The following is a 10,443-nucleotide window of genomic DNA, read 5'->3' as shown; positions in this document are numbered from 1 at the left end:
CCTACTCGTGACGCAAATTCTACTCTACATTGTAATTTCAATGTTATTATGTAAGAATTACGGATCACCTTGCAATGTAGAGTAGAATTTGCGTCACGAGTAGGATTTTCATTTCGTATTTTCGTTGGTCGTTCGGAATCCTACTTAAGCTTGTTTTTTTAAATTTTTTATGTTCTTGTTTGTGTTGATTTTTTTATAATATTTATAATATTTCTTTAGTTGCCATTGTGATGCTTGTTGATTTTACACAAACAATAATTTTCTTTATTATTATCATTGTTATGACTTTACATCATTAATTTTATGAGAGACAGCATTGAATAGACATGCTGAAGGAATATCAACTATCCTGATGACAAGTGAAGTTAATACTAGTCTTGACACAAGTCCTTGTTCAAGAAGCTGTGAGCTGAGAGTGTCCATCTTCCATGCAATGTTGCAGCTATTCCTGTTCTTCCAGGCTGTTGTCATTCATATCATTGAATATCATAACATTAATTAATTGTTTGTTTTTTAAAATAAAATAAAATTACACACTTGATAAAACAGTAACATGTAAGATTAATACCTTGTTTTAGCTGGAAACCTCCACTAAAGTATTGCAGTAGTTGATTCCAAGCATAGCTTGGTAAAAAAATTAATTGCTTCTTCCAGAGCTGCAGATCCATAGATATTAGAGTAAATGAAAGGGATTGGAAACTACCGTTCCCGCCCGGTGATGCGGTTTTCGTCACCCCTGGTTGGCAACGTCCGTGTTTATCTGCATTCCCCATCTCCTCCACAGTAGTTGTTAGTCTAAGTAGTTGTTGTGCAGAAAGGATCTCGAAGGAATATCGTGTGACCATAGATACTATATACCCCTGGATACGAAACTCCTCTATGCACACATATAAAATCCCATAAGGAAACGTCATAAACGTCACATCCGGCTGTCCTCACCCTTGTTTCGCTGCATTCATGGCTGCCAGGGTAAGTAAAACAATCACAGTAGCCTATTCGTTTGTTAAAGTAGCTGAATGATCCCTCAGAGGACTTTGCAAAGCCTTTATATATTGAAATAATGCTCATAAAAGATAGTTTGAGTGCATATTTTAGTTCTACAATGGATGTCATAGCCTACTTGTTGTGTACATTTCACTCAAGCCACTTTTTTAGCTTAACTCTGTTGAATTAGGCCAACATTTTTTATTGTACTGATAGGTTATTGTTTACTAGTTGTAGTGGGGTTATTATTTAGAGTTTGTGTTAAGTAAAAGAGCTGTTATTTTCTAAATCTTGGTTTTTCAAGCCCCACCTTTCTAGCCAATTTTTCTTTGTAATACTTGACTTAATTGGAACTTTTTCTATATGGTTTTGTAGCTTGAGAATAGGTAGTTGTAGTGGGCCTATTCTCAAAAGGAGTGTATTTTTAGTTTTGGTGCAATTGTGTTGTCAAAATCATCATTTTTAGGTGACAAGAGATGGGAAAATCATGCATTGGTAGGCTGCATATACTAAAAGAAAAGGAAAGTTTCAGCAATTATAATGCATGATAAATGTCAAGTTTTATTGTATTATTGTACATAAAATCACACTTTTATTAGCAATAATAATACTTTTTATCATTGTTTTATTTTTATTCTGAATGAAAACGTAATATGACGTATTTCCGGTGAAACAAGCCTCAGAACATCCGGTCGGGCCGTGTTTCATATCCAGGGGTCCGGGTATAATATTATAGCTATATAGATATAGCTATATAGCTAGAGCGGTTGCATTGACGTCATAATTACTTCCGTATGGCAAAAGATTAATGAGCTCCACCTAATAGCATGCAGGAGCAAGGCGGGCCTCGCTATAAAACTATGGCACAAGCAGCAGCAGAAGCCCCTTACTCCAATTATTTTTATGGTTTGAGCCAAGACATGAAGTCGAGGTACCTTACCAAGCTTGCTATCATCAATGGTCAGGATCCTTATTCTCTAAATAAGCGAGAATTTACCAAGGATCCTGAACAATTACCGCAACTAGGGTATGCCAGCATTTGTGAGCCTCAGTCTCTTATCATCATTTTTTATTTAGTTATCCTGACATAGTATTCTATCTTCTCCACTCACAGAGTTTCCTCACTCATGAGGAAGTGAAGAACTACAAGAGTTTGCTAAGCTATAAATACTTTGTAAGTGGCTGGGTTCTGGAAGTGGGATGGAAGGCCTATGACGATTCTCCTCAATCTCCTGACAAAGTTGTGCTAGTTATAGGAAAAGTTAGGCACAGCTACTCCACTAATAAGCCTCCTTGTATCCTTGGGTAATTATAAAGCAAAATGGAGCCGTTTTGCTAGGTCACTGTACTTGCATGGCTGGTCTTGCAGAGACCTGCTCACATGTTGGAGCCATACTGCATTGGATAGAAGCTGCAGTTAGAATCAACATGAGTACAACATCAACCTCTAGGGAAAACTCCTGGCTAATGCCTACAGCAATAGATAACATTCCTTTTCTTGAGCTCAAGAATATTAGTTTTACAGCGGCCAGTAAGTCTGTAGCTCATAGTGCACAGTCATTGCCATCTCCTCCTCCAATACCAACTGCTGTAGAAAAAGAAAACTTTTTCAAGGAGCTATCCAAGGAGCAAAATAAGATTCCCATAATTTTATCTGTTGTTTCACCTTATAATGCCTCATTTATTACAAGTGATGAGCATTTGCCACAATTGTTCTCTACCTTGTACGATCCGATTAATTCTGAGAAATCTCAATCAGAGTTACTACAGCTAGCAGCAGATTACAGCATAGAGCCAACTACCACCGATAAGGTAAAGCGACTTGCCACCATAACTGCTGATCAATCTAAATCAAAAGTATGGTTCCAGTATAGAGCTGGTCGGATCACTGCCTCTCGATTGAAACAAGTAACACGCACTAGTGCTATTAAACCAAGCATTTCTTTAATTAAGAGCATATGTTACCCTGATGTCTACCTCTTTCACAATAATGCAACCAAATATGGTTGCACACATGAGAGTGACGCATTGCTTGCTTATGAAAGGAAAAGTGTTGTGCTCCATCAGGGTTTTGCCACATCAAGATGTGGGTTCTTTGTGTCTACAGATTATCCATTTCTCGGTGCTTCACCTGATGGTCTGGTTGAGTGTTCATGCTGTGGTAAAGGAGTACTGGAAATCAAATGTCCTTTTAGATGTAAGGAATCTACTATAAAAAGTCTAGTTGACAGCTCTACAGACTTTTATCTCAAGCGGCAATCTGACGGTATATTTTCTTTAGACCATGACCACAGCTATTATTATCAATGTCAGCTGCAAATGTTTGTCACAGATCGACAATACTGTGACTTTGTTGTTTGGTCTAAGGAAAGCCAATTACATGTAGAGCGGATCACTCTAGATGAATCATTCATTCAGGCACAAATGCCTATAGCAATGAAGTTTTGGAGATTATGCATACTTCCTGAGCTTTTGGGGAAATTATATTCAAGGCAACAGACAATGAGCGTGAGTGAGGAAAAGATAGAAGAGGATCAGGGTAAATGGTGCCATTGCAAGCAAGAGAAAGGAGGAGAAATGATTGGCTGTGACAACAAGACATGCAAAACAAAGTGGTATCACATAGAGTGCGTTAGCATGTCTTCAAGAAGTATCCCACAAGGAAAGTGGTTTTGTCCTGCATGCCGTCCGTCCTTGAAAAATACATAATTATTATTTACTCAATATAAATTTGCACTTCATGCACATTTTACTCAAACATAAAATTACATGCATCTATATAATTGTATAATATATACAATTATATAGCTGCATAATCACTATATAGATTATATAGATTATAAGATTATACTTGACTTTAACTTATTATCACTCTGAAGAGTGATATTTTGTTTTATATACAATATTACATGCAATGTACACACACACACTCATGCATACATGCATACGCACACACACACACACACACACACACACATATACACTCCTATATATACACATAAAGCATTCATAAAAATTGTCACAAACTCATGAAGTCATGAAGCTATGTACATGTATGTATGTATGTGAATATAACTATGTTATATAGCTTGTGTGAAGGTATACATAATTTTTATGTTAACAGTTGAGAATGTTGGTGTTAATTATTGTAATCATTATGCTTCTAAGAATTTATATACTATAATCTATATAATTATATACTATACAACAATTTATAATATCACTTGTTATACTATACTATAGTTTAGATAAAAGTTAAACAAAAGGAACTACACCTTCAGCAACATTGTTTAAGCAACAGCATACTTTAACTATGGAGTCTAATATAACATAATCATCATCATCATCTTTATGGTGAGATACCATTTCTTTTGGTAATACTCCCGTTGCCGAAAGGATTTGAAACCGCTGACGAACAGAACCAATAATCCTCTCTACATGAATTCTAACATTGGCCAGTCTTCTTGTACTTTCTACATCAGCTGCTGCTAGTTGATTTTTTCCTCTCGTAAATGCAGGTATAGCTAGTATTGCTCCAAATAGTGCAAGCGAGTCAGCAACATCAAATCCACGGTCGGCTAGAACAAAATTGCCTGGTGTTATATGCTTCAAATAGCCAGAGTTTTCTACTATATACTTATCTGAAGCTCTACCACCCCAACCATTTGAAATAAAACTAATAATGCCTTGAGGTGTAATACTTATAAGATATTTTGCAGTGTTGTAGTGCTTGTACTGTGACCATGTACATGACTTTGCTAAGAGATTTGATGGTTTTTCAATGAATAACTCAAAGCAGTCGATTATTGAAGTGACCTTTAAGCCATATGTTGGAATAAAACTGAAAGGCATTGTCTTTTGTATTAATTCCCTTTTTGGCCAAGTAATCAGAAAATTAAGTCGTACATCCATAACTTTAATCCATTTAGAAAAGACTCTTGACACAGTGGACTCACTTACACCAAACCTAAAAGCAAGATCAGAATTGTTTGCATTAAGCCTCAGCTTCATTAAAACCATTGTGAAGCATGCAAATTTATCCAGCTTTGATAACGGATTGCCAACAATGGCACCACTGACTAAATGGAATACAGCCATTAAAACTGTGAAGCTATTTAGCCCAGTATAAAGGCGTAACAGTTTCTCACTGGCCACAAAATCTTCTATTGATGGATATCCTTTCGGTATAGCTTTCTTTAGATCAACCACTTCATTCACTCTTAACTGTAATTCAGCTTCTTGAGTTTCAATTTTAGCTACAGTCATATCAGTTTGTGTTGCAATGCTCACTGTATTGGCAGAAGTGCTCATTGGTTCAGAGCTTTCACTTGAGGCTACACTGATAGCTGTACCTTTGCTCTGCTCCCTCTTTTTTAAGGCCTGGTATCTTTGCATATCATGACTAGCCTTCCTTTTTAAAGGGCTAGAAGTAAAGGCAAAAAGGCTAGGCACATAAGAGGGAGACAACGGATCATCACTTTTAACACCTATATATATTAAAGATCAAATAAAATAATCATCGTTTAAAACTATTGACAGGCTACCTCCAACAAAATGCTGACTACAGATGACTGTATGCTGCTTAGGCTCAAAGTTCTTCCTTTTTATAGCATTTAGCCATAGTGATCTTTTTGGCTCCTTCAGGGGAATTCTGTAAAACTTAATGCCTGCATCTCTGGTCTCTTTGCAATCTCTTGTTGTACAGTTAAAAGCACAGCAAGAATTCACCATGCTAGTGAGCCTGCAATTTATAGTGAAGATTCAAGATGCGCTCTTTTTGCCATACGGAAGTAATTATGACGTGGGCTATGACGTCACCTGAAACCGCTCTATATAGTATCTATGGTGTGACTATTAGATAGCGCTTGCTTATGATATATCTTCTGTTCCACATAGAAAGTTTATGGCTACCTGTAGCAAGGTTTTTGTTTCTATAGAGCTATTTTTCGACCAGTTATGGATACACAAAGTCGGCACCTTTTTTGACACCTTTTTGCCTCTACAGCTGTCATGCTTTTACTATTCTAGTGTTGCCTCATATCATTCCATAGGTAATTGAAAGTTCTTTAATATTCTGACAAGCTTTTTAGAGTTTAGCTACAAATGTCTTCATTAGAGGGAGAAAACAGCACTGAATTTTATGGGCAAAAGCGCTATATTAACACACAAAGTATTAATTTAAATATACCAAATAAATAATAATTAACAGTGCAAAACATTGAACTCCTTGATAGTCGAGTTTCTTTTTCATCAGAGCACTCTTCTTGGAGATATTCTAATTTTAATAGAAAAAATCACGAATTTTGTGGTGAAAAAGTAACAAACCGCCTACTGGCGCCTAGTCAGCAATTTTTTTGCTTAGCAACAATACAATCAAATGGCATTATTGCTACGCCCACACGGAAGTTTCCAATCCCTTTCATTTACTCTATTATCTATGGCAGATCCATAGATATTAGAGTTAAAAGTAACTAGACCCTTTTATGAGTGATATATAGCTTATCGTACACGTAAACAATTGGCCATGCCCATTTATTATTGAACTAGAATCTGTAAATTGGACTAATTTGTGAAAATAGTAATTCCTTGCATAACAAAGCAAACGCCAAACGGAGTACGCACTACGCAGTGATGCAGCAGATACTATAGGGCTGTTGGACACTCTCCTTCCCTTATCTACTCTTGATAGTATCTATGGACTAACTTTCTTGATGACGATGATGACTGATGAAGAAAAAAGGTGGCTGAACACAGTGAAAACGGCCGGTTCGCCGATTTTTGGCTTTTCTCTTAGACAAGGTCTAGAGCCACGCTATGGGTACCAATGGAGTCCTCTGGTCAAGATAATGTGGACGTGGTACTGGTTCGAACCCGGCTCAGGGCAGGGCAAATTGCTTTTCTTTTTTTTACTTTCAAAAATTTAACTTTTTACCTTTTCTACTTAGCCTTCTCCCCTAGTTATGTTAGGAGTCCCCTAGTTAGCTATTGTTTTTAGGACTTAGCTATTGTTTTTAGGACTTAGCTATTGTTTTTAGGGTTTAGGGGTTAGGGTGGCGGTTTTTTTTTAGAGCGTCCCTACTCAATTTAGGAGCCCCCTAGTTGGTTTAGGGTTTAGTTTTTTATTTTATTTTAGAGAGTCTCAAGGCTTTAAAAGTCCCTAGAGCAGTCCTGACAAAAACTAAGTTCCATTTTGCACCGATGCGCATGCGCACAAACTTGTTTTACGGACATTTACGGGATGGTAACAATCTCTCCCTAACGGCTTTTGCAAAAGTCGTGGCAGCCATTTTGTTTGGGGGTGAATCCTACTTAGTAACGCTACCACATTACTAATAACCATAGATCTATGTAATAACGCTACCGCGTTACTAATATTTCTTCTTCTACCATTAAATAAAGTTGCTTTCCTTCATCTAGTGATACTCTTGCAGCACCCCTTGGTACCAAAAGCTGGAAACTGTTAAACCACAGGGGCCACAAGTGAGAGTAGGCATACTAGATATTGGTGATTATTGGACTCAGTAGTCTGCAGCGGGCGCCAGGGCACATGTGGTCTGGCTATGCAATACTAGTGAAAGCTTGTGTTTCACCATAAGCTGAGATTTCCTACAGATGTAGAAATCCCATCTATGATCTAACAAAAAATGAAAGAACAATTTTGTCCTAACTTTTTTGTTTCTGCAGTTGCTCAAAGTTTGTGATTTACTGGACCCTTTGAGAAGAAATCAGTGTAGGGAAAGCTGTAGCAACCAAACTCTCTCTGTCTCTTTTAAATATCTAGGCAACAGTTCTGCCAACTCTTGCTAAAATAAATCTCAGGCTTTTCTTTTCAGCTTCTCCAAGCCATGTGCTATGATTACTGATTAGCTAGTTGTTGACCAGACCCATAGCTTGTTTTAATTGCAGTCAATAATAATTGTTTTTAATTTTTTTCCAAATTGCTTAAAATACCATATAGCGCTTTATTTTGGCTGCGTTTTATTTTGGTGATTCTGCTGTAAATTTCTAATTGGAGGTTTTTAATTTGGAGATTTTGTGTACACGTGCAATACTGAGCATGAGCATTAATGATTGGCAGTTTTAATATTGGCGATTCTACTTGCAAACCACCAATTGCCAAAATAAAACTCTGCCAAATTAAAGCGCTATACGGTATTACAATACATTTAAGTAACACATATCACTCAGGTGAATTCCAGCACGAGTCCATTGCACCATCATAGTGCTTCATTTTGAAGGCAAATAAATCATAGTATATTAATATAACTGATTTGAGAAGCATACCTTTTTCACAAGTGTCTTTTTTAAGTTCAGAAAGTCCTGTGAGATTTCTGGCAGCTGTTTAGTAATTTTTTTTACAAAATTAATGTTATAAAAATAGTTTGGCTAACTTACCTCTCTTTCATCTTCTACTAACTGCCCTATGCAGTGTTTTTTCACATATTCATTATTACGCATTGGTTTTGGATGTAATACTTCAAATGGTACCTGCATGCATGGAATACAAGAAATATCAATATGCCAGGCCCCATGCAGTAATTATGGCGACCTCTTATGAGGTTATGTATGCTGGGCCCTAGTCTCGCAAGACTAGCTGGGCCCAAGCCCTGACATGCAACTGAGCTTTAGTGGGGCACACTCCACAGCCGGACCATTGCTGCAGAACTCAGTTGACAGTATGTATAATTATTTCTCTATACCGTAGCATCTTGCCCAGCATAATTAAACATTATATCTCCTCCTCCTGGATGCTTTGATAACCAGTTAGTAACATCATAGACCTTTCCATGAACTATAATCCAACAATCATCTCTTTCATCATGTGAAGATACTTCTTCCCTTGTGTACAAAGACATCATCAACTGGCAACTGTGAATCTTGACTTAAAACACGTAGCAGGGATAAAATAGATCTCAACTGAGGGCCGTTATTTTAATTAGATTATTGTAGTCAGGTAAAATGAGGCAATTTGATTGGTCAAATGAGGTAATCTAAGTAGCTTAGTTACCTCTTAATAACTTCTTAGATTACTTGTTGGGGCGAGCCTGAGCGAGCGGGGTTATAGGAGAAAGATGATTACAAAGTCTATCCGCGCCCACTCACATTGATTTGAATGGGATCACGTGATCAGTTTCCCATTAATCGACGTTACGTAGTTATTGGGGCGAGCGGCAAGCCGGCCTGAGCGAGCCCCACCATAGGTCCATCAGGGGCGGATGCGGATCTAGGGGGGGCCTGGGGGGGCCAGGCCTAGGCTCAAGCAGATTATGCTCCCTAATGCTTAAATTATTTGATGCAGCATTGCTCATAAACTGTCATGATTATCCTTCAAAAATAGTACATTATGCTCTCAATTATGCTGAAAAACCAACCAAAAATATACATTATTACAGCAAAAATTAATTAATTAATGTATTAATGCATGGTCTGAAGGTGCAGTAGAAGTAAAAACTCAAAAAAATTTAGTTGATATCCAAGGATAATTTTTAAAGTTAAAAAGACTGCAGCTAAGAAACAATTCAGACATCTCAGTGATCTCTGTAACCATTAAATTCAGGATATTTTGCCTTTTATGCCAGTAATTTTCGGATATTTCCCAACTATGCTAGCACAATTCTTGTATTCTTCTACCTATGCTCATTTTTATGCCAGAATAATCTGCGCCTCCCTAGCCAGGCCCCCCCCAAAAGTTTTTCTGGTCAAGTATAAATTAGTTTTATCTATGTAAACTGTGAAACAGCTGCAGTACTTGACTGTGTAAACAGTCTGTAAACCACAAAGGAGCTCATTTAAGAGGCCTAATCTTCAAAATTTTAACTTCCCGTGCCCAAGTCCTTTGATTTCTTTTCACCTTTTCTACAACTGCGCTCTAGTTGCATCATATATCAAAATACCGGCTCTTTCGAGAAAAATACAATAGAAAAAAAACTGCTGTCTTTAGCATGTAAAATAAGAAAGTTATTCAAAATGTAAGTTGACAAAGTCAGTGTGAACCTAGTATAGTTTTCATAAAGGCCATTATTATCAGAAAATCTTGCTCTAAAAGAAGAATTATCAGTTTGGGCGCTCGACTTTAGAGGACCCTCGACGGGGAAATTACAAAGTTCGGACCGGACCGGGACTGTCGGACCAGGAATACGGATGACGCACGGGCCTTGTATAAAACACGGACCGGACGCGTACGTCTTGGAGCCTAGATACAATTGTTCAAGCATAGATACTTTAGACCACAATACACTGCAAGTGTCTATGGTGCTCACTATGGTAGCTTTTAAATTCATGGTCTTCCAAGTTACTGGCATTATTTTGTAATAATGGCTGCCGGCAAAAGTAAAATTAATAATTTACATGTAAGTACAACAGTTTAAATCAGTCATAATGTGCTTTATAGATCCTTAATGCTTCTGACTCAGTGACTCCAAATCTCTTTTGTTTTAGTTTTGTTAAAATCTACCAAAA

The 10,443-nt window shown here is 37.2% G+C and overlaps 1 protein-coding gene and 1 long non-coding RNA gene across 2 annotated transcripts; one reads left to right on the top strand and one right to left on the bottom strand.

Annotated features, from left to right (window-relative positions):
• Positions 1–729: 729 nt before the first annotated feature.
• Positions 730–1,645, top strand: LOC109587530 (uncharacterized). The gene is made up of 2 exons (XR_002187660.1): positions 730–969; positions 1,451–1,645. It is a non-coding gene; the product is annotated as an uncharacterized LOC109587530 (long non-coding RNA).
• Positions 1,646–4,239: 2,594 nt separating this feature from the next.
• LOC100640513 (uncharacterized) lies at positions 4,240–5,715 on the bottom strand. The gene is made up of 2 exons (XM_020003770.1): positions 5,529–5,715; positions 4,240–5,471 (listed from the first exon to the last, which is right to left on the bottom strand). The coding sequence occupies exons 1-2, from the start codon at positions 5,713–5,715 to the stop codon at positions 4,240–4,242; spliced, it is 1,419 nt and encodes a 472-aa protein (XP_019859329.1).
• Positions 5,716–10,443: the final 4,728 nt, after the last annotated feature.

Source organism: Amphimedon queenslandica, unplaced genomic scaffold, assembly GCF_000090795.2.
Source record: "Amphimedon queenslandica unplaced genomic scaffold, v1.1 AMPQUscaffold_12540, whole genome shotgun sequence".
Taxonomy (NCBI): Eukaryota; Metazoa; Porifera; class Demospongiae; order Haplosclerida; family Niphatidae; genus Amphimedon; species Amphimedon queenslandica.
The sequence above is the reverse complement of the archived record's forward strand: the minus strand, read 5'-3'. Positions and strand labels throughout refer to the sequence as shown.

Excerpts from the sequence above, each read along its gene's own strand:
- LOC100640513 (XM_020003770.1), bottom strand. The coding sequence starts at position 5,715 with ATGGTGAATTCTTGCTGTGCTTTTAACTGTACAACAAGAGATTGCAAA. Across the intron at positions 5,472-5,528 it reads TAGTCAGCATTTTGTTGGAG|GTGTTAAAAGTGATGATCCG; the intron begins GTAGCCTGTCAA and ends TAATATATATAG.